At 36.6% G+C, this 23,863-nt stretch overlaps 1 protein-coding gene across 2 annotated transcripts in view; it reads left to right on the top strand.

Moving 5' to 3' along the window:
• The window catches only part of HSD17B4 (hydroxysteroid 17-beta dehydrogenase 4), a 100,076-nt gene that overhangs the window by 39,588 nt on the left and 36,625 nt on the right, over positions 1-23,863 (top strand). For both annotated transcript variants that reach the window (XM_070465128.1, XM_070465129.1), the window contains exons 9-14: positions 5,564-5,655; positions 8,476-8,500; positions 9,980-10,108; positions 15,772-15,875; positions 17,282-17,518; positions 20,045-20,096. In XM_070465128.1, the coding sequence (XP_070321229.1) occupies positions 5,564-5,655; positions 8,476-8,500; positions 9,980-10,108; positions 15,772-15,875; positions 17,282-17,518; positions 20,045-20,096 (639 nt within the window). The remainder of the gene's footprint in view (positions 1-5,563; positions 5,656-8,475; positions 8,501-9,979; positions 10,109-15,771; positions 15,876-17,281; positions 17,519-20,044; positions 20,097-23,863) is intronic.

The raw sequence follows: 23,863 nt of genomic DNA, 5'->3' as shown, positions 1-23,863 counted from the left end.
TCCCAATCTCTAACATGTTTTTTAAATTCTCTTAATCTCTTTCACTTTTGAAGCATAATTTCACTGCTACAGAATTCTGGGTTGGTAATTTTTTTCTTTCAGCCCTTGAAATATTTCACTCCACTCTTCTATTGCTAACATTGTTTTTGAAGGAGAGTTTGACATAATTCTTTCCTTGTTTCTTTATGCATAAAGTCTATTTTTTCCCCTCTATTCCTCCAAGATTTTCTCCTTGTTTTTCTGCAGTTTGAATATAGTATGCATAATAATAGGTGTAGATTTTTGGCTATATGCTACTTGATATCCTCTGAGCTTCCTGGATATATGGTTAGTATCTGTCATTAACTTTGGAAAATTCTCAAACATCAGTGGTTCAACTATTTCTTCTTCCTTTTTTTTTCATTTTTCCTTCCATTTCTGGTATTCTCATTATGTGCCTTTTTATCATAATTATACAATGCCACAGTTCTTTGATATTCTGTTACCCTTCTTTTTTTCCTTCTTTTTTCTCTTTGTGTTTCATTTCAGTTTGGGAAGTTTCTGTTAACATACATTCAGGCTTACTGATTCTTCTTTTCATTTTAGAATGTTACATTGTTTTTTAGCCTTTCCTTTTGATTTTTTTTCCCAAAGCATTTCCTTCTGTCTGTTTCTAATAAGTCATCTGTCCCTTATAAATTGCCTACTTTTTTCCCTTAGAGCCCTCAACATGTTAATTACAGTTATTTTAAATTCCTGGTTTGATAATTCCAAAATCTCTGCTATATTTGAGGCTATATCTCGGGTTTGTTGTTCTGTTTTGCTTTGTTTTTTGGCTGCACTGTGTGGCGTGTGGGATCTTGGTTCCCTAATCAGGGACTGAACTCATGCCTTCTATCATGAAAGTGCAGAGTCTTAACCACTGAACTGCCAAGGAAGTCTGTTGTGGCTGGTTCTCATGCTTGCTTTGTCTCTTCAGCCTGTGCTTTTCTTGTCTTTTAGCAGGCTTTGAAATTGTTGTTGAAAACTGAGCATGATGTGTTGAGGGAGTAGATAGAAACTGTGGTGTATTGAACTTGATTGTGAGGTTTTATGTTTGTCTGGCCAGGAGTTAGATTGTGTTTACTGGTTGCTGCAGATGTTGGTGTCAGAAATGACATTTTCCTCTCTGTCCTTGCTTTTGGGTACCCTGCTGTCTTTGGGTTTCCTTAGATACTCTTTGTTACAGAGCGTGTATGTTGCAGCACTCTCAGTTGTAATCTGCTGTTGTTACACTGGAGCCCTGTTGAAGTGACTGTAAGTTAATGGAAGGGAGTGTGCTCTCTAATATGGTAATTACATCTCCACTTTTTTAGAAGATCAGAGCCCCTTTACGCTGACTTTTAGAAGAGTTTCTTAGCCTTTCCCCCACCCCCCTTATTTGAGACAGGAGACTAGAGGGGCTTCACTTGTCTAATTGAAGCTCTGGTAATTTCTCTTAAGGATAGGCCTTTGTTAAGGAGAACAGAATGCTCTGGGCATATTTCAAAATGATTTTATTTTATTGACTTATTTTGTTACCCTCTCCCATTTTCTCTGTGATATTTCAAAGCAAATCTCAGGCATTACTTCTCACCTAATATATGCTTGGAAATGTGTCTCTCCAACAGATACGGACATTATAACCACAATGCCAATAACACACTAAAATAATTCATTAACATTGTCTAATACTAAGTTTGTATTAAAGCTTCCTAGTTACCTAAAAAGTATCTTTGTAGAGTTGGTTCATTTTCCAAGAACCTAAACAAAGCCCACAGGCATTTGGTTACTGTGAGTGTCTGTGTGTGTGTGTGCGTTCAGTCACTCAGTCCTGTCTGACCCTTTGTGACCCCATGGACTGTAGCCCACCAGGCTCCTCTGTCCTTGGAGTTTTCTAGGCAAGAGTCCTGGAGTGGGTTGCCATTTCTTATTCCAGGGAATCTTCCTGACCCAAGGATAGAGCCCACATCTCTTGTGTCTCTAGCATTGGCAGGCAGATCTTTTTAGAGTTAGTTTAGATCCAAAGGATCTAAACAGAGCCCATAGGCATTTTGTTACTGTATCTCTTAAGTTTCATTTAACATAATAACATAATAGTTCATTCTCCTTTTTAAAAAAGTGCCAATTTTTTGTTGAAGGAACTACCAGTTCACCTATTCTATAGACTGTTCCTCATTCTTGATTATGAATTGCCTTTGCTCTTCTCTCAAAAATCAGCTGATCACAAATGTGTAAGTCTATTTCTGGATTCTCTGCTCTGCTGTGTTGATCTCTGGGCCTATCCTTTTACTAATACCATGATGTTTTGATTACTATAGTTTTAGAGTAAGTCTTGAAATCAGGTAATGGGAGTCTGCCAACTTTATTTTTTGAAAACATGAAACATAAATTTTTATTTTTTATTTTTTTATTTTTTATTTTTTTTTTTTTTTTCCATTTATTTTTATTAGTTGGAGGCTAATTACTTTACATCATTACAGTAGTTTTTGTCATACATTGAAATGAATTAGCCATGGATTTACATGTATTCCCCATCCCGGTCCCCCTCTCCCACCTCCCTCTCCACCCGATCCCTCTGGGTCTTCCCAGTGCACCAGGCCCGAGCATTTGTCTCATGCACCCAACCTGGGCTGGTGATCTGTTTCACCCTAGATAATATACATGTTTCAATGCTGTTCTCTTGAAACAATATACATGTTTCAATGCTGTTCTCTTGAAACATCCCACCCTCGCCTTCTCCCAGAGTCCATAAGTCTGTTCTATACATCTGAGTCTCTTTTTCTGTTTTAAATTAAAAAATTTAAATGTATGATCAAGAGCCAATGCTGATTTCAGTCAGTTCAGTTCAGTTCAGTTCAGTCGTTCAGTTGTGTCTGACTCTTTGCACCTCCATGGACTGCAGCATGCCAGGTATCCCTGTCCATCACCAACTCCTGGAGTTTACCCAAACTCATGTCCATTGAGTCAGTGATGCCATCCAACCATCTCATCCTCTGTCATCCCTTTCTTATCCTGCCTTCAATCTTTCCCACCTTCAATCTTTCCACCTCCCACCTTCAATCTTCAATAAATGCTGATTTATTTGGTTATATAATAAAGAGAATACTTGACTGGTACAAAACTGTGTTTAGTTTCTGATACTCCTGGCTTTAACATATGTTTAAAAAGAAAGTATCTATAATACTTTAAAAGTAGATTCTGTGAAACAGTACAAAACAATTGATGAGTGAAATTATTTTAAAATTAGCTGCTTCATGGAATGAAAGTGAAAGTGAAAGTTGCTTGGTTGTGTCCGACTCTTTGCCACCCCATGGATTATACAGTCCATGGAATTCTCCAGGCCAGAATACTGGAGTGGGTAGCCTTTCCCTTCTCCAGGGGATCTTCCCAACCCAGGGATCAAACCCAAGTCTCCCGCATTGCAGGTGGATTCTTTACCAGCTGAACCATAAGGGAAGCCCAAGAATACTGGAATGGGTAGCCTATCCCTTCATGGAATACAAATGCTTATTCACAGTACCATTTTACTTTCTGCATTTGAGCTACCATTTGTTTTAGAACTTGCTGGATTTTTCTAAGAGCTGTGCCTAACCAGTTTGCTTTAGTGTTGAATAGTTATTTGTACCTGAGATCTAATTTTTTTCCTTTTTCTTGTCAACATGGCCATTTAAAAAAGTCCCTTATTTTAAAGACTCTATACTCTCATATCTTATTGAAGGAATTCTTGTTAAAGAACTAGATTATATGAAGAAGAGATATAATTCACTTTTTTCTCCCTTTTAAGTGTGTGTGTGTGTGTGTGTGTATGCATATACACACAACAGCTACATACATATGCATAACAGCTTAGGTTACTGGTAAGAAATAAAGCATCAAAATGTAATCACAGTCATGAACTTGCTGCTCAACCCAAGAACTGAAGCATTACTTGCATCTAACTTTATACCTTCTATTCCTCTGCTTCATGCCAAGAGATAACCACTATTTAGATTTTTATGCTTATCATTTCTTTGCTAGATTTCTACCTTGGTCACTTTTTGCCATCATCTGTAGATCTTGGGAAAGCAGCAAGTCTTCAAGAAAATATTGAAAAATATAGCTTTTAAATTTGCTTTCCTTTGCGAATGTAATTTGCATTAATTTGGACAGGTCTGTGCCTCTGGAGAAGTTAAGTCAATGTCTAATGTAGTGTCTTTACCTCCACCAAACTCTACTGAAAGATATTGGGAGAATAAGATCTACTTTAGACAAATAGCTTAATCTTTCTAGAGCTGTTTTCTCTTCTGTAAAAGAAGAGAATTATTGTAGGTCATTTTAAAAAGACACTTTAGATTCTCAATTTTTGTTATTTCAAATTTTGATATTGATTACTTTTTTATAGTTTAAAAAAAGCCAAAAATTTATTTTGCCTCAGTGTTTTTCTTCTCTTCTTCTGAAATATTCACTTACAGGCTATCAAAGGAATTATTTGTTAGAGAACCAGGTGTTCTGAGTAGTGTGTGGAGACATCTGTAATTTCATTTTCCCCTTTGAGATATATTTGATCAATGGAAAGTCATATATGAAACTTACATGTTTGTTGCATGAAATGAGACATAATCTTAGGATGAATACCTATGAACTTTCAAGTTGTATTATTTATTTACTGCTTTGTAATACATTACTTCAAGTTTTGTGGATTAAAACAAGTATATATTATCTCACAGTTTCTGAGATCAGGAATACCATAAAGTGAAAGGTTTTTAGAGCTGCTCTTTCATTTACAGGGACTGTAAATGTCATCTGTGTCACTTCAGAATATAAAACTGTATTTTGTCATTTCACAATTAAAATTTACATTTATTTGATTCTTTAAAGTTTATAAGCTGTGTTAACAAATTACATCTCCTTTGAACCTTGGGACAACTTGGTAGAATGGGCAGGCAGAGCATTTTGACTGCCATCTCACAGATGCAGACACACGCCCTTGAGAGCTGAGTGATGTTCTCAGTGCCCTGAGTTGCCTGTGTGGCAGGGCTGGCAGTAACGTACAGGTGTTCATGCTCCCTGTGTAGTACATTTCTGCCTGTTAAGTTGCTCACAGAAGGTATGCAACAGGAAGATATTTCCTACACTCTGTGGCTCATCAGTAATGGCTGCATGGTCCATTTTATATCATTATCTTACTGTCATGACACTTGTCAAGGCTCTTTTATAGTTGTCTAGCTCCTGGGAGAGCAAAATAGTTTTGTGAACAGCTGGCATCTAAATTCCTTATGTTGTGTATGCCTTTGTTCACCAGTCTTTGCTGAGACAGCTTTAACTTGTCTTCTAAACAGAACGTTACTGACCTTGGAAAGGTATGTCTGATGCTTTCTGTGTTAGAAAGCTGAAAGTCTCCATTGGGATGAAAAGATTCTTCTAAAAGCCTTGGATGTTAATACTAATTAATTTTGTATATTTGATTTTTTTCTTACTTAAAAAGTCTCTGAATCTATAAGTAAGGAATTTTTGGAAAGTAAAGTAATTGATTGAGTATGTATATATTCTTGTTTGTAAGGGTCTTTTTTGCTATGTATTTCAGATCTTCTGGAATCCCTAAAGCCGGATTACGTGGCACCCCTGGTCCTTTGGCTTTGCCATGAGAGTTGTGAAGAAAATGGTGGCTTGTTTGAGGTATTCTGTACCTTTCTGTTTTCTCCCAAAGCAATATTTGTTTAATAAAATATAAAAAAATTCAAAAATTCATATTTTTCAATTGTTTATGCCTGTAAAAATCTGTATCAGTTGATATCACTTATGTGTTTTTTTAATATTATGTCTATGTTATAATTAAGGAACAAGTATGACATATCCTTTTTTGAGAAAGTAACAGCAACTTGTAAATTCTGTTTTTCCCTAGTTATTTATTTCTGATATTATTGTCAGATGAAAGATTGTGATTGGTATGATGCATTTAGTCATACAGAAAATCTTATTTTTTTTGATACTGAGATATTGAGTAATTTTGATATTGAGATATTGAGTAGTAAAGTGAAAGGGTAGAACTGATGGTTTAAGGTCAGCCAGGTTGTATTTTGGTTTCTTGCTCTGGTAATTGCTGACTCTCTGGAGTAGTGTACAGATTAATCTCCCTGAGTTTAGTTTTCTTGGGGTTTTGCTGTGAGAACTGGAAATCATATTTTTAAACTCTTAGTATACATAGCAGTCACTCTTTAATTTTAACTATTATATCAGTATAGCAGGAATTCAGTCTGGGTATGATAGATCAGTAAACACAACTTATTAGTTGTATTGACTTTAAAAAGAAACTTTTCTGTTTTTCCCTGTTGCAAAGCTTTATAAATGTTATAGAAATAAAAACCACACATAACCACACCATCCAGTGAGATCCAGTTTTCATTTTATAGTCAAAATCCCTTCAGATTTCTTTATGCTGCTACGTAAATAAATAAATATATATATGTGTGTGTGTATATATGTGTGTGTGTATATATATATATATATATATATTTTTTTTTTTTTTTTTGGCTGTTCTTGCAGTGTATAGGATCTTAGTTCCCTGACCAGGGATTGACCCCATGCCCCCTGCATTGGGAGTGCAATGTCTTAACCACTGGTCTGTCAGAGAAGTCCCTGTATTTTTGAGTCCTCGTTTGAGTTTGATCTTTTTTCTTTTCTAGCATGAACTGTTATGTTTTCGGTCATCCTCCTTTGTTTGATTCTCTGTGGTAATATAATAATAAACCTATTGTATATGGAAATACATGACTTCAGAGCTATTTCTTGGTAGAAGAATAACCTGGCTCAGTTTGAAATTAATGATATATTAGTCTGATTTATTTGAATAAAAAGCTGTTTCACTTACTAGTGAAAAGCAGTCTATACAGGCCTAAGCAGAGGTAGGTACATCTACTCTCTTAATCACAGTCACAATTGATTGTGAATTGTGAAAATTAAAGGTGGAAAGAACCTTATGACTCTAGGTTTATAGAAGATGAGATTTAATAATATGAAGCCATGTGGCGCTCCAGATTTGGCCTGCATGTCTTAATATCTTATTAAGGGAGTTTTAAAAATCTATTTGTCTTTTACGTTTACATTTGTTATTAATTCTGTGAACAAAAATAATGTCTGCTTTTTTTTTTTAGAAAACTTCAAATATGCAGGGGAATATATAGAAGAAAATAAAATCTTCCACATTACTACTATCCAGAGATTATTCCTATTCATATTTTTATGTGTATTCTCTCCCAGTCTTTTATTAAATGTGCATTTTACACGAGTAGTCTCTCTTTTTAGATATGTACACACACACTTATTCATACACAGATAATTAGGATAATGCTAAGTGAAGTTTCGTATGTTATTGCTTTATTTCACTACATTGTGGACATTTTTAGCAAGGGACACTGGGTATGCAAAATTGAGTACAAAATGCAGTAAGAGAGGTGTGTAATATCCTGACTTAAACCTCGAACATAAGTTGCCACTTTGTTTATAAAGCTTTGATAAATATCTAGAATGGCAGAGATTTTTGGGTCAATTGGAGCTATTGTTTCTTAGCATCTGAGACGAGTTTGCAGCTTGTGGCTTCACTCCCCAAATATGTTAAAAGATGATGTTTTTCTTGCCATCAATGCCATGCCACTGACAGCATCAAGGCTGATTGGCCTATTAAGATATATATAAAGGAAAGGGTGATTAAAAGTCACACTCTTGAACCTAGAGCCACTGAAAAGTGTGTTGTTTGTTGATATATCTTCTTCTCTTATATGCATTGGAACACTGTAGTTGTGGTGTTTGAAGATAGGACAAAAAGGTTTTCTTCCATCAGACATTTTCTTCTGAGGATTTCCTTGAATGACTTTTGGAAAAAATATCATCTTTCTGCATGGTGATTAATGTATTTGGTCATTTGTCTTATCTATATATAAAGGTGTTTCATTAAAATGACTATGTAGTTCATTAAGTCAAATGCTGGTTTTGTCTTTTGTTATTTTATTTGTTTATTTTTGTTCATTAAGTCTTTGTAGAGGGTTATGTATTTCAAGTGATATGCTGGGCACATTTGGTTTTTATATTGTTTAACCTTCATGGTTGCCTCATCAAGAGTGTATTATTATCCTAATTTTACATAAGTGGAATCTTGGGTATAGGGAAGTCAAATAGTTTGACCAGGATTGCACAGCTAGTCAATAGAAGAACTGGTATCACCTTATAGAGTCATGCTTACTATGTATGTTGCTACTGTAGGTGCTGCTTAAGTTTTCTGCTTTGATAGCATAAATAGTGCAAAGTCATGTGGGCCAGTGGGCTTTAGTAGATCTGTAGGTTTAGTAGATTTAGTGTTTTTAGTAGATTTAGCATTTTTTTCATCCTTTGTCATCTAGCATTCCGATACTCTTAAATAGCTGTTTTTTTTTTTAAACTTTGAAAATTCTATTAGTAGTTCCACATTAGATGGTATAACTTTTCCCCCCCTCTTTTTGGTAGGTTGGAGCAGGATGGATTGGAAAATGTAAGTGTCTTTTGATTTTTGTTTTGCTGTACATTATTTCCATTTTTTTAAACCTGTATATCCAGTTAGAGCTGTCAAATGTCTAACCGTGGGATCTAGTGCACGCATAATCAAACTCAAACATTGTTATAGCAAAGACGTCTTCTAAATAAAGGAAGTTGTCGTGCACACCTGTGCCATGTTCTGGGATCTTTTCAGTTTTTTTCCTGTTGGCAGTCCTTACTCAGCATTTGTCCTGTCTTCTTCAGAGCTGGCTGTTTCTTCAGACAGCACAGTACCTATATCGATGTCCGTCTGTCCATGTCTCTGACACACCCCACGTGGCTGTTCAGCAGAGGAGTGAGTGGGAGGGAGGGCGTCTGTTGGAAAGTTGGGAGAAGCTGTGTCCTAGATGGCGCGACTGGCAGGTTCTCTACTTCTCTCATGGACTCTTTTCTTCCTTGGCGCTATTCTTCTTCAGCCCAATAGTAAATTCGTCTGGCTTCAACCCTTTCTTCCCCCAGTTCTTAAATGCTGTGAGCTCCAAACTGGATAATTACTTTACGGCATTTAAAAAAATGTTGTGAACATACCAGTATCCCAGTTCAAGTTTTCAGTTGGATGTTGGTATCAAAATTAATTGAATTATTTAATAGTCTGCCATGAGTGGATGACATTGTTACAATAGAGTAATATTAATGATCTCTCTAGTTATGAAGTAACATTCAAACTTTTTTAAGTATCTTGTGATATCTTTAAGAAAGAAAGGGTAGGTATTGCAATAAAAGCCATATGTGGAACTTCATCAGCAGGAAATCTCTAGAGGCTTCTGTCATTCCCCAAGACAAATCTTCACTTTAGTCATTGTCAAAATCTGACCATTATGTTTAAATAAGGTTACTAGTGATTATTTATTTCTGAGGCCTTTTAAAAAAGAAACAATGTTAAAAATCTTGGAACTTATGCAGCAATGATTTTTGTGAATCTGGGCAATCAAGTTGACTTCCCCTGGATAGAGAGGAAGAGCAAAAGGAGGAAAAGGGAGAATTATTTGGGGCTGTCCGATACATTAATTTGATTATATGGAGTCTTTGACCTGTTACCATTTCAGTTTCCTATCCAGCAACGCTCTATTCTGTTCTGTTACCTTAAAGTGGAGTATCTAAGTGATCTGTGGTGATGAAGTCAGTTTTTCTGTGTGATTATATATAATTTAACTTCTGATTCAGTAATTCATCCTACCTTTAGTAGTATCTGGCATAGGCAGAGGAGAAAGAGGTTTTTTGCTTCAGCTTTAAATATTTAAAAAAAAATTTAATACTATCTTAGTGGGTTTGAAGAATAAAATGCCATTTAAGGCTTGTAGTAAAAGTCTTTAGAAGTTAGAATCTTTTTTCCAAATTCCATCTTTCTTGAAGTTAAAAAAAAAAAATTCATCAGACTCATGAATTCTACTTTCTGTCTATGTGTTCAGCATCTCAGTTTTGTTTCTATAACCAGTACGATGGGAGCGGAGCCTTGGAGCCCTTGTGAGACAGAAGACTCAGCCAATGACTCCTGAGGCAGTGAAGGCTAACTGGACAAAGATCTGTGATTTCGATAATGCCACCAAGCCTCGGAGTATTCAAGGTAAAGAGAAGTGAGTTCAGTCCTGCCTGGGGGATCAGAGGCAATAAAGCGTTCTCTTCTCTTATGGAACTGTCTTCTTAACTGTGCTAACTTAGATGCTCGAGTCATCCACAGTACATTTTCTGCTCCAGTAGGTATTAGAACTCTCCAATTTCAGATATGTATGTTACTCCCACTGTCAGTTTATCAATTTTCTTTTTTTTTGTCTTGTTACATTTTTTTTTTCAAGCCTCTTTTTATTTATTTTAAAAATATGAGCATCCAGTGGGTCTTTTTATTTATTTATAATTGCGTTGGATCTTCTTGCTTTTGCATGGGCTTTCTCTAGCTGCAGAGAGCTGGGACTGGCTACTCTTTGTTGCATTGCGGGGCCTTCTTATTGCAGTGGCTTCTTTTGTTTCAGAACACAGGCTCTAGAGCAGGTGGGTTTCAGTAGTTGCAGCACACAGGCCCAGTAGTTGCAGCTTGTGGGCCCTAGAGCACAAGGGCTTCAGGAGTTGTGGCATGCGAACTTAGTTGCCCCTTGGTATGTGGAATCTTCCTGGATCAAGTACCAAACCCATGTCACCTGCATTAGCTGGCAGATTCTTATCACCTGCGCCACCAGGGAAGTCTAGTTTTTCCAGTTTTCTTATGATCCTAGTTTTTCAGTACATGTGTGTGTGATTGGGGGATGGTAGAAAGTGTTTACCCATTTGTGCTCAATGCATCTGTTCCCCATCTGATGGTTGATTTCAGTCTTGCCGTATCTAATCACATGCTCCTTATCTGACTTGATTTTTTTTTTTTAAATTTCCTCAAAAGTTTATTTAGGTCTATTTTATTTAGGCTTAGGGCTTTTCTATCTAGTGAATAGATTTTGCTTTGTTTTAGCACTTTGTCCTTGTTACTGTTTCTCTGCCTTTCTAAGATATTCCTTACTCCTTTTATCGCCTCTGCTAATCTCAATGCTTCTTCAGAAAAACTCAAGCCCTAGATGTTCAACAAAATCTTCCCAGATATTCTGGGTTTCATGGATCTCTCTCTTAGCTGAACTCTTCCGCTTGAGCATCTAATCACGACTGCTTTCCACTACTTTTTTTCATAAGGTGGTTTCTTAACTGGAGAGTTCCTTTGGAGGTAGAGACTGTATCTTGTGTGTCCTTCTTTTGTATTTGGTGCTAGGGTAGTGCTGAACTCATAGAAAGCATTTAGTAAATGCTTGTTATTGTGAGTTATTGAATCGTCTATGATATGCCACAGGAAATGACCAATAAAAATTATATTGTTTTTTTCTAGTATAATTCACATATGTTTATAGTACATGAAATTTAAAGGCCTGTCTAGGAAAGATAATGAATTGAAATTATTTTGCAGGAAAATTATTTTCCCCCCAGCATTATATTTAATGTTCAATAGAAGAATATATCTGAAAAATGACTAGCCTGCTATTTTTCTTTTTATCCTAATGATGCTTCCCTGTCTGCTGGTACACTTGCTGAAATTTTTCTTATACTTTTCTCAATCAGGGTATGATTATTATGTCATTAGAAGTATCATTTTCTGTATTCTTTTTTTTTTTTTTAGTATTTGAGGTAAGTTTAGTCTATGAATAGCAGTCACCTATCAATGAAAATGAAGAAAAGGAAAAAGGAAGAAATATCTTAAAAAAATTTTTCTCAGATGTCAGAATTCCACTTCATTGCCTTAAAAGTATTAGACTAATTCTTTGCCAGTTGCTTCGTTTGCTATTATTTTCTCCCACTCTGAAGGCTGTCTTTTCACCTTGCTTATAGTTTCTTTCATTGTACAAAAGTTTTTAAGTTTAATTAGGTCCCATTTGTTTATTTTTGCTTTTATTTCCGTTACTCTGGAAGGTGGGTCATAGAGGATCTTACTGTGATTTATGTCAGAGAGTGTTTTGCCTATGTTTTCCTCTAGGAGTTTTATAGTTAATCTCAAAAATATACAAACAACTCATGCAGCTCATTACCAGAAAAATAAACGACCCAATCAAAAAATGGGCCAAAGAACTAAACAGACATTTCTCCAAAGAATATATACAGATGGCTACCAAACACATGAAAAGATGCTCAACATCACTCATAATCAGAGAAATGCAAATCAAAACTACAATGAGGTACCATGTCACGCCGGTCAGGATGGCTGCTATCCAAAAGTCTACAAGCAATAAATGCAGGAGAGGGTGTGGAGAAGAGGGAACCCTCTTACACTGTTGGTGGGAATGCAAACTAGTACAGCCACTATGGAGAACAGTGTGGAGATTCCTTAAAAAACTGGAAATAGAACTGCCATATGACCCAGCAATCCCACTGCTAGGCATACACACTGAGGAAACCAGATCTGAAAGAGACACGTGCACCCCAATGTTCATCGCAGCACTGTTTATAATAGCCAGGACATGGAAGCAACCTAGATGTCCATCAGCAGACGAATGGATAAGAAGGCTGTGGTACATATACACCATGGAATATTATTCATCTATTAAAAAGAACACATTTGGATCAGTTCTAATGAGGTAGATGAAACGGAGCCTATTATACAGAGTGAAGTAAGTCAGAAAGAAAAACACCAATATAGTATATTAGCACATATATATGGAATTTAGAAAGATAGTAATGACAACTCTATATGCGAGACAACAAAAGAGACATAAAGAACAGACTTTTGAGCTCTGTGGGAGAAGGTGAGGGTAGGTTGATTTGAGAGAATAGCATTGAAACATGTATATTACCATATGTGAAATAGATCACCAGTCCAAGTTTGATGCATGAAACAGGGCACTCAAAGCTGGTGCCCTGGGACAACCCAGAGGGATGGGATGGGGGGAGGTGGGAGGGAGGTTCGGGATGGCGGACACATGTACACCTGTGGCTGATTCATGTCAATGTATGGCAAAAATCACAATATTGTACAGTATTGTACAATATTGTACAGTAATTAGCCTCCAATTAAAATAGATAAATTAATTTTAAAAAGTATTAGACTAATATAAAGAAAAAGCTAACTAATGAATTATATATTTATAAATGAAAAGATACCCCTAGTATTTGAAGTACAGTTAGGGAAAAAAACCTTACATTGTTTGTAAAATCGAGACTTTCCAAGCACCCATATCAGTGTTCTCATTTTACAGATGATGGAACTGAATTCCAGAAAAGTTGAATAAGTGGGCCATACTTTCTCAGTGTTTGAGCCAAGAGTTAATTCAGATGGTCTGTCTGTGAGTTCAGTACTGTCAAGTCTATACCAAGGTGGTGGTTGTTGTTTAGTCACGGAGTTGTATCCAGCTCCAGGAGAGGCTCCTCTGTCCATGGGATTTCCCAGGCAAGAACACTGAAGTGCGTTGCCATTTCCTTCTCCATTTCCTGACTCAGGGATCTTATGGGTTCTTTACCACTGTGCCACCAGGGAAGCCCTGATAAATCTTAGGGCACATGTTACTCATGATGCTCCATGAGTCTCTTTTATTAACCTTTTAGACCTCAGAATAGCAGCTTCTGAACTCTCTCTGGAGTCATTGGTCATAATGGGTGGTTTTCTGTGGAAGAATTTTCAGTAATATTTTCTGAGGTTACCTGTATAGAGGCCCGGGGGGGTAATCTTGACATTGTTGCATCCTGGAGCGGGGGTGGTGATGGTGGGGAAAGAAGGGAAATTAGCTTTCCCTCCACTATCTTGGAATTGTACGTCTGTGGATGTACAAGGGTCCCACTTTACAGAATTGTAAAATTTCTCAGAGACTTTGCAAAACTCCGAGCCTGCTTAGAATCTTAACCTGAAGAGTCTATGGAAACACCCAGTTATCTTTCATCTGCTCAATCTTTCACATTTTTTTCCTGTAATAATAGCCTGACATCATATAGTCAGTTCATGAACACAAGTGAAGTTTCTGTAGTAGGTTTGCTGGATATTACAGGCATGATTATCTAAAGCATTGTATTTTTTCTCAGTCACATCTGTAACAAAAGCATTTTGTGCGTGTGTGTGTGTGTGTGTGTGTGTGTGTATGTGGAAATAGCTTACATTTATTTGGATTTTACCAGGGGAACATTAGCTCTTTATGACTCTTGAAAGATGATGCTTTTGTGATCTTTATGTAATAGGTTTACCAAAGCACCCTGTCTTATTTAAATTCCAGTAATCCTAAAGAGAAAATTCAGTTTGTGCTTTAGTTATCCTGCATTGAGGGACTTGAATTTCATGACTGAAAATTTTTTTCAGTATAAATGAAATATAGTTCTATATAAGAAAAATCTGGAAGTTTGTCATGTATGTCACTGTTTTTTTTTTTCGGTATACCACTATTTAAATGGCAGTGTGCAATAATTGGCTAGGTGTTTCACATGTGCAAATGTTTTTCCCATACCTTAGAGGGAGTGGTGTTTTTAAATTTATTTTTAATTGGAGGACAATTGCTTTATAATGTATTGGTTTCTGCTATACAACAACGTGAATCAGCTCTAAGTATACATATATCCCTTCTCTCTTGAGCCTCTCTTCCACCTTCCCTCTCCCTGGACCCCTTCCCTCCCTGTCATCACAGAGAAGCAAGCTGAGTTCCTTGTGCTATGTAGCAGCTTCCCACTAACTGTCTATTTCACACATGGCTAGCGTATATATGTTGATGCTACTCTCCTGTTTCGTCCCCTGGCCTTCCCCTGTTGTGTCCACAAGTCCATTCTCTATGTCTCCATCTCCATTCCTGTCCTGCAAATAGGTTCATCAGTACTGTTTTCCTAGATTCCGTATATGCATATATACGGATATATATGCATATATATCATATATGCATTCATATATGATATTTGGGCTTCCCAGGTGGTGCTAGTGGTAAAGAACCTGTCTGCCAGTGCAGGAGATGTAAGAGACGTGGGTTTGATCCCTGAGTTGGGAAGATCCCCTGGAGGATGCCATGGCAAACCTCTTCAATGCTCTTGCTTGGAGAATCCCATGGACAGAGAAGCCTGGTGGGCTCCAGTTCATAGGGTCGCAAAGAGTCAGACATGACTGAAGTGACTTAGCACAACACATACGATATTTACTTTTCTCTTTCTGACTTACCTCACTGCATAACAGGCTCTAGGTTCATCGACCTTGGAGTGATTTTTTAAAAATTAATTTTTATTGGAGTATAGTTGATTTACAATGTTGTGTTAGTGTACAGCAAAGTGAATCAGTTATACATATACATGTATCCACTCTTTTTTGGGTTCATCTCCCATTTAGTCATTATGGAGTACTGCGTAGAATTCCCTGTGCTAACAGTAGGTACTTATTAGATATGTGTTTTCTGTGTAGCCGTGTATATATATCAGTTACAGTTTCCCAGTTTATCCCTTCCCCTCTCCTCTCCTCCCTTGGTCACACAGGTTTGCTTGCTACACCTCTAACTCTGTTTTATAAATAAGTTCATTTGTACCATTTTTTTAGATTCTATATATAAGTGATATCACAGGTATTTGTCTTTCTCTTTCTGACTTACTTCACTCAGTATGACAATCTCTGGGTCCACCCATGTCTTTATTTAACATTATTTCAGTTCTTTTTATGGCTGAGTAATGTTCTATTATATATGTGTACCACATCTTTATCCATTCATCCATCAATGGATAAAAAGCATTATTATTATTATTTATTATCCTTTTCTTTTTTTTTTCTAGAGTCCATTGGCAGTATAGTTGAAGCTCTAAATAAAATAAATTCAGGTGAAGGAGTTTCAGCAAATCAGACCAGTCATGCAACATCAGCAGACACATCTGGATTTGTAAGTGGAGGAGAAAACCTAAAACTCTGCCTTCTCTAAAGATTTCTTCTTTTCTTTCCTTTTTTCCTTTCTCTAAATTTCTTTCATACAAAAAGTGGTTTTCCAAGCTATTAATTTATTGTTAAATAGGAAAGATAAATGACTGTAAAACTTTATAAAACATGCACTAAATATGTATAAAATTTGAATGGAATTAAGGTTAAAATATTAAATGTAACTTTTATTCTTCTTCAGTGTGTCTTCTGTTTTTTGGAGCATTTTGATTATCATACTTTGGTCACTTTCTAACTTTTTAGAAAAGGATATTTAGTTTAGTGCCTCTTTTGAGTCATGTCTTTTAAGAGAAAGCATTGACAGATTGTATTTTGGAAATATGTCAACATGGCTGCAAGTAAAAAGTCTCCCACTGTGTCAGAAAGTCTAATAGAAGTCTGGTTATAGCTCTTGTGAAGTTTGCTGATTAACTACCTCTGGTGTGTCTCCTTTTTTTTTTTTAATTGTAGTGCATAAATAAAAAATAAATCATTTGACACATTCAGTTGTGGTGTTTTGTGAGTCACGGCAGACATAGTGATAAAATAAATAATCTAATTTTAACCCTGAGAATATGATCAGTTTATAAATGTGATTTTACTCTGTTGGCCCACTTTTTGGTTAAGGGCCAGATAGAAAATATTTTAGGCTAGATGGACCACACACTGTTTCTGACACATAATCTTATTTTTCTTTTGTTAGACCACTCTTAGAAGATGTAAAAAATCATTCTTAAGTCTCGGCTGTTGTTTGTTGACTCCTGCTTAAAATGAAAGTGATCCAAAATGGACATCATTCTTTTATAACCTAATATGCTTCACAAATTAGCTAGGCAGGTCATCACTAAGTAGAAAAATACAATATCCAGTTAGATAAAGAACAGTTCTGGGTAACATCTTAAGGTAAAAATCTAATTTTAACTCAAACTATTATGAGGGAGTCTAATTTATAATAAGCACTAGCAGCGTTTTGCTCATCTGTTTATACTGACTTTTATATAATAGAGCTTACAGAGCCATTCACTATCCTATTTATAATAAATTTATTATTAATAATTTTGAGTAGCTCACAATCACTGAATTAATAGGGTCTTCCATCGTCAGAGACAGGAAGGTTGAAAATGAAATATCCTATCTGTTAGCAAGAAGCAGGCAATAAAAAAGTACTTATTTGTAAATGAAGTCTTTTTCCACGTTTTTAATTGTCTTTATTTAAAAATCAAATGTAATGAAACATATTCCATTCAAATTCACTAAAATACCATTCTGTTTATGAAACTAAATATGTAACAGTTAATAGTTTTGAAAAGTTAACAATTTAAAGATTTGATAAGAATATCAGTGAAAAAATAATTTTCTACAATTGGTCCACAGGCTGGAGCTATTGGTCATAAACTTCCTCCATTTCATGCTTCTTATGCGGAACTGGACACTATTATGTATGCCCTTGGAGTGGGAGCATCAGTCAAGGAGCCAAAAGATATGAAGTTTATTTATGAAGGGAGTTCTGATTTCTCCTGTTTGCCAACCTTCGGAGTTATTCTTGCTCAGAAATCTATAATGGGTGGAGGATTAGCAGAGATTCCTGGGCTTTCAATCAACTTAGCAAAGGTATGCATAATAAGAAATCTTTGTTTTTCTGTTTCTTTAAATATGATTGGTAAATGTCACATTAGTGTGTGTGTGGTGAATTAATGCAACAGTATGTACTGGTTGATTCAGGAATAAAGATTTAACATGTCTTTTGATTTTTCTTTTTAAGAACAGAAGGGTAGGCAGCTGAAAAGGCAAGCAAAAAGAAGAAAACAACAATTATGTACAGTCCTGCAACCTTGGCATAATGTTATTAATTCTCTCTGTGTCATTAGTTGCTATTTGACCAAGAGTAAATAGCTTCTCTAAGCTTCAGTTTCCTTATATGTAAGTTCCATATGATAATTGTTACCTGATCATAGTGATGAAGGAGCAAGAGGAAAGAGTATATGAAACAGAGAGAACAGGTGAAAAAGGCCCAAGGCAGGTGCATACTTAGCTTATTTTTAGAACAGCAGGGAGGTCAATACAGCTAGCCATAAATGAGCAAGGGGGCAGTGATAGGAGAACAGGGCCTTGTAGTTACTTGAGAATTTCAGCTCACTCTGATTAATATGGGAGGCCATTTGTAGTGCTTTGAACAGAGGAGTGATATGATCCGGCTGTGTTCACTCACAGTCTCATTTTTGCTTCTCTATAGAGAATAGATTATATGGGGGCCAAGCATGGAAGCAGGGAAACCAGTTTGGAGTCTATTATAGTAATTCTAGCACAAGGCTTGATGTACATGGAAAGAAAGAGGAGTCAAGGATGAAGGTTTTTGGTCTGGTTAACTGGGATGATGTATATGCATATATATCTATGTATGATTTATAATTAATTATACACAATATATTTAATATGTATGGTAGTTACATATGACATATTATTATGTATAATAAAATAGATGTGTGCAGTTACTTTAAGGTGGGGATGATCAGGAGTTGGTTTTGGTGGAGATACAAAGTGGGCAGTTGAATATATGAGTTTAGAGGTTGGGGGATGGTCCTCCTGGGATTCTTAGCATTTAAGTGAGATTTAAAGACATGATACTATGTGAAATCACCAGTATATGAATATAGGTAACGAAAACCCTGAATTTGGGAATCCTGTGGTGAATTGAGGTTTACAAGATGAGGAGAAGTTAATAAGGGAGACTGGGAAGGAATGAGATGGAAGGAATGAATGAAAAGGAAGGTATGGGAGGAATGAGACTGGGAAGAAGGAGAGACTGGGAAGACAGAGACTGGGTGAAATATGAGGAATGTCAGGAGAATGTGGTATTTGAGAAGCAGAATGAATAAGGTGTTTCAAGAAGGAAGGAGCAAACAATTGTGAGAAGGTTTCTGAGGTAGGATATATTTTATTTCTTGAAGTAAGGTTCAGGTCATAGACCCAGTTGATAACTGTTGAATTGTAAACCCTTAAACTGATTTCTGTGATTTTGATTGATTGGAGAACCCATTTACTAGAGAATCGTTAGTTCATTGCTTCTCTGAGTCCATGAGAATCTACACTTATTTTATTATTTGATGAAGTTGGGAGGGAGGCAAGAAATAGATGCCAAGAAGTTTGTTGTTTCAGTCATTCTCCCATGGCATTTGTTGCATACAGTTTTCCTGTTTGGATAATGTCCTTGTAAACAATTAAAGCTGATATTTCAGAATTCTTCCTTGGAGTTGAAAGGGATTGGACATCATGAGTGGTATTCAAAATCTGTGACTGGAAATGATAGCCATCTTGGGATTTGAATCCCAGTCTTCCCAGCCTTGAGTTTCAAGACATGATATTGAGGCCATCCTTCATTTGTCCTCTCGTCACTATCCTCCTCCCCATTCTGTTTCCTTTCTGGGTTCTGAGGAAGACTGGGAATTAAACTGTCCCATAGCAGTGGAATGTGGTCATTCGGATATGTGGTCAGGTTTTTTTTTTTTTTTTTATTATTGTTCACTTGTTTTCCTGTATTATATTCTTATATTGTTTTGATAAATTGAGGTTAATGTGGCTGTGAAATTACACAAGGTCTTTGGTATTTACTCTTTGTAGGTAATTTGTAAGATATAACACTAAGGAAATGTTGACATTGATAGTGCTTTTACTCTAACCATGGCTTTAATATTTATCTTTGTGTTTTGGTTGAGTCATTTGTATTTGCCAGGTATCACCTGAAATTACTAGTACTGACTAGTTTGTTTATTTTTATACAGTAGATATGTAGTGGATACCCAGTGTGTTCCAAGCATGGTGATAAGCCCTGGGAATATACTGAGTTTAGTGTCTCCATGGCAAATAATACACGATTATCACTCAGCAAGGATTAAGAATGTCAAGAAAGAAGACAGTGTATCTTCTCTGTTCCAGAGAGCCAATAGTCTTTAAATTGGGGGACTGATGATTTCTGAATAATATAGTTAAGGAATAAGAGCCAAACTGAGATAGATAGATTGGGGGAAGTAGTCATGTGAACAAGTGGGCAGTGAAATGCCACTTAGGATTAGCAGTATTCACAGAAGAGCCTATGGAGAAAGGAAGTCTACTGACCAAATTTTGCTTACCTTAATGTAGATTCTTCATGGGGAGCAGTACTTGGAGTTATATAAACCAATTCCCAGAGCAGGTGAGTTCTTGATCATATGTAATTTTATGTTCTGACTAACCTTCCAAACTGTGTCAGTGTGTTAAACTGGCAGAGAAGTGACTAAATAAATTCTATTGTAAGTTATTTGTGTGCATGTCAGCCATTAGTGTATATTGATGTTTTTTGTTTAGTCACTATGTCTAATTCTTTGCAACCACAAGGACTTTAGCCCCCCAGGCTCCTGTGTCATGGGGTTTCCCAGGCAAGAATACTGGAGTGGGTTGCCATTTCCTTCTCTCAGGGATCTTCCTGACCCAGGGATTGAACCTGCGTCTCCTGCATTAGCAGGTGGATTCTCTCCTGCTGAGCCACCAGGAATCCCCATGTCGATTTTGACTAGTCCTTATTTTGGTTACTTAAATATCATCCTATTCGAATAGTTTTATTTAATAAATTACTTCAACAAACTACTTAAAATCTGATCAACAACTGAAAGGAGCATTTTCTGTGTATATCTTAAACTTAGTGATTGTGTATAATCAGTCCCATGGATGTGATTCTTTGTTCTTTTCTCAGGTATTTGTGTTGGTACTGATTTTCATAAAGCAAAGAATGCTAAAAGATACAGGATGTCTTTTTTTTTTTTTTTTAGAATGTCTTGTAATTAACTTTTTCCTATTTTCTTTTAGAGTAAGTAAAATCACGTCTGTCTTAATAATCAGTTTATTTTTCTCAGTAATATCTTACTTGTTCAGTAGAGCTTCTCATTTTTTCACTTTAATTTGATGTATTTGTTTTGTGTTGCTACTCTGATGTCAGAATATTTATATGCTGACCGTAAAAGGTGGTAAAACACAAAAAAAGTCTGTCATATTATGTAATGTAGAGGTTAGCCAGTAGCTAGAATTGTACTTTAATTTTTTTCTAAATCTTTGTATTTTATTTTGGAGAAGGAAATGGCAACCCACTCCAGTATTCTTGCCTGTAGAATCCCACGGACAGAGGAGCCTGGTGGCCTATAGTCCACGGGGTCACAAAGAGTCGAATGTGACTTAGCGACTAAACAACATTATTTTATTAAACATTATAAGATTCTGATTGCTTAAGGCCGACTAGTTCTTTTTTTTTTTTTTTTTTTTTCTGACTAGTTCTATTTCAGTGTTGGCGTTACTTGTTTCTGGTTATTCTTGTAGTCGTCCCTGTTTTTGTTTTTCTTTTTAGTTTCTTACTTTGTGGTTTTGTTCTTTTCTTTTGCTTGTGTTCCTTTCTGTTTTGTTTTTGGGTATCTGTGGTAGGTTTTTGATTTGCAGTTACCATGGAATTCATATACGTTGATCTATAACTATATTTGTTTTAAGCCAGGTAGTCCTTTTTTTTTTTTCCAAGTAGTCCTTTTAAGTTCAGACACATTCTAAAAGAGCTACACTTTTTGCTCCCTTCCCCCACACTTCGTGTTTTTGATGTCATAGTTTACATCTTCATGTTTATCTCTTTACTTATTGTTGTAGTCATACTTGATTTTACAGGTTTTTATTTCTTAATCTTTGTACTAGCTTATTTAAGTATTTGAGCCTCTGTCTTTCCTATATATTTGCTTTTACTAGTGGGATTTTTCCTTTTCTATACTTAATTCTTGTTATATCCTTTCCTTTTCTATTTAGAGAAAACCCTTTAACATTTATTTTAGGGTTGGTTAGTATTGATGAACTCATAATTTTTGCTTATCCAAAAAGTTCTTCATATCTCCTACAATTCTGAAGGATAATCTTGCTGGAAAGAGTAGCCTAGGTTGTAGATTTCCCTTTTGGCACTGTAAATACATTATGCCACTCCTTTCTGGCCTGCAAAGTTTCTGCAGAAAAATCAGCTGATAGCCTTGGGGAGATTCTTTTGTATATGACCCTCTCTTTTTCTTTTTGCTACCTTTAAAATTCTCTCTTTAGCTTTTTCCATTTTAATTATGGTATGTCTTGGTGTGGGTCTGTTTGTATTTATCTTCTTTAGGATCTTCTGTGCTTCCTGTACCTAGACATCTGTTTCCTTCTTTAGGCTTGGGAAGTTTTCAGCCAAATTTCATCAAATAAATTTTTACTCTGTTTTTCTTCTGGGACCCCTATAATGGAATGTTGATGTGTATGATATTACCCAAAGATCCCTTAAAATGTTCTCTACTTTTTACTTTTCACTGTTCTGATTAAGTGAGTTCCAGTATTCTATCTTCTAGATCATGTACGTGTTTTTCTGTATCACCTGAGTTCAGCTCCCTTCAGTCACTCAGTCGTGTCTGACTCTTTGCAACTCCAGGGACTGCAGCATGCCAGGCTTCCCTGTCCATCACCAACTCCCAGAGCTTGCCTGGACTCATGTCCACTGAGTCAGTGATGCCATCCAACCATCTCATCCTCTGTTGTCCCCTTCTCCTCCTGCCTTCTGTCTTTCCCAGCATCAGAGTCTTTTCCAGTGAGTCAGTTCTTTGCATCAGGTGGCCAAAGTCTTAGAGGTCCAGCTTCAGCATCAGTCCTTCCAGTGAATATTCAGGACTGATTGCCTTTAGGATGGACTGGTTGGATCTCCTTGCAGTCCAAGGGACTTTCAAGAGTCTTCTCCAACACCATAGCTCAAAAGCATCAATTCTTTGGCTCTCAGCTTTCTTTATAGTCCAACTCTCACATCCATACATGACTACTGGAAAAACCATAGCTTTGACTAGATGGACCTTTTGTTGGCAAAGTGATGTCTCTGCTTTTTAATATGCTGTCTAGATTTGTCATAGCTTTTCTTCCAAGGAGCAAGCATCTTTTAATTTCATGACTGTACTCACCATTTGCAGTGATTTTGGAGCCCCCCAAAATAAAGTCTGTCACTGTTTCCATTGTTTCCCCATTTATTTGCCATGAAGTGATGGGACCAGATGCCATGATCTTAGTTTTCTAAATGTTGAGTTTTAAGCCAACTTTTTCACTCTCCTCTTTAACTTTCATCAAGAGACTGTTTAGTTCTTCTTTGCTTTCTGCCATAAGGGTGGTGTGCTGTTAATCCCTTTTAGTACATTTTTCTTTTCAGTTAGTCTATATTCTTCAGCTCTGATTGGTTCTTTTTTAAAAATTTCTAGTTCCCTGTTAAAGCTCTCATTGTATTTGTCTATTCTTTTTCCTAATTCAGTTAGTGTTCTTATTACTAATGCTTTGAATTCTTTATCTGGTAAATTATTTGTTTCTGTTTCGTTTGTTGTTTTTTTCAGGAATTTTCTCTTGCTCTTTCAATTGAAACAGACTCCTCTGTATTTTCACTTTGCTTATCTATTTCTTTATCTATTGAAATCAGGTGAAACAATTATTACGGTTTTTCTTTTGTGGGTGTGCCCCTGTACAGTCTGCAGGTGCCCAGTGGCTTTGATGGGAGGGCTGGATTTGATGTGAGCACAGTTTAGGTCTTTCCTCAGGGTGTGCTGACAGCTATCACCTTTGTAGGAGGTGGGGCTGGAGATGGAAGAGTAGAGTCAGATGTTAGGTGGGGCTTCTCAGCTTAGTTGCTGTCCCCCCCACCCACCCCCACCCCCACCCCCCCAATTAGGGGCAGGGGCAGCTCTCTAATTGCTGGGGCAGAAGCCCTGAGGGTTGGGTCTGAGCTGGTTCAGTTCCCTTTAGGTGTGTGCTCTTCCCACTTCAAGCACCGACACCCTTGCCCCCGAGTGGTTCAGTAGAGGAGTGGCTGGTATGGGTATTTCAGTGAGGGGTGGAGCATGGGCTTTGTTGGCCTGGCCGCCATCAGAGATCTGGGCCCTCTGCACAGTCGCCAGTAATGGC

The sequence above is a fragment of the Odocoileus virginianus genome, chromosome 3 (genome assembly GCF_023699985.2).
Source record: "Odocoileus virginianus isolate 20LAN1187 ecotype Illinois chromosome 3, Ovbor_1.2, whole genome shotgun sequence".
NCBI lineage: Eukaryota > Metazoa > Chordata > Mammalia > Artiodactyla > Cervidae > Odocoileus > Odocoileus virginianus.
The sequence above is the reverse complement of the archived record's forward strand: the minus strand, read 5'-3'. Positions and strand labels throughout refer to the sequence as shown.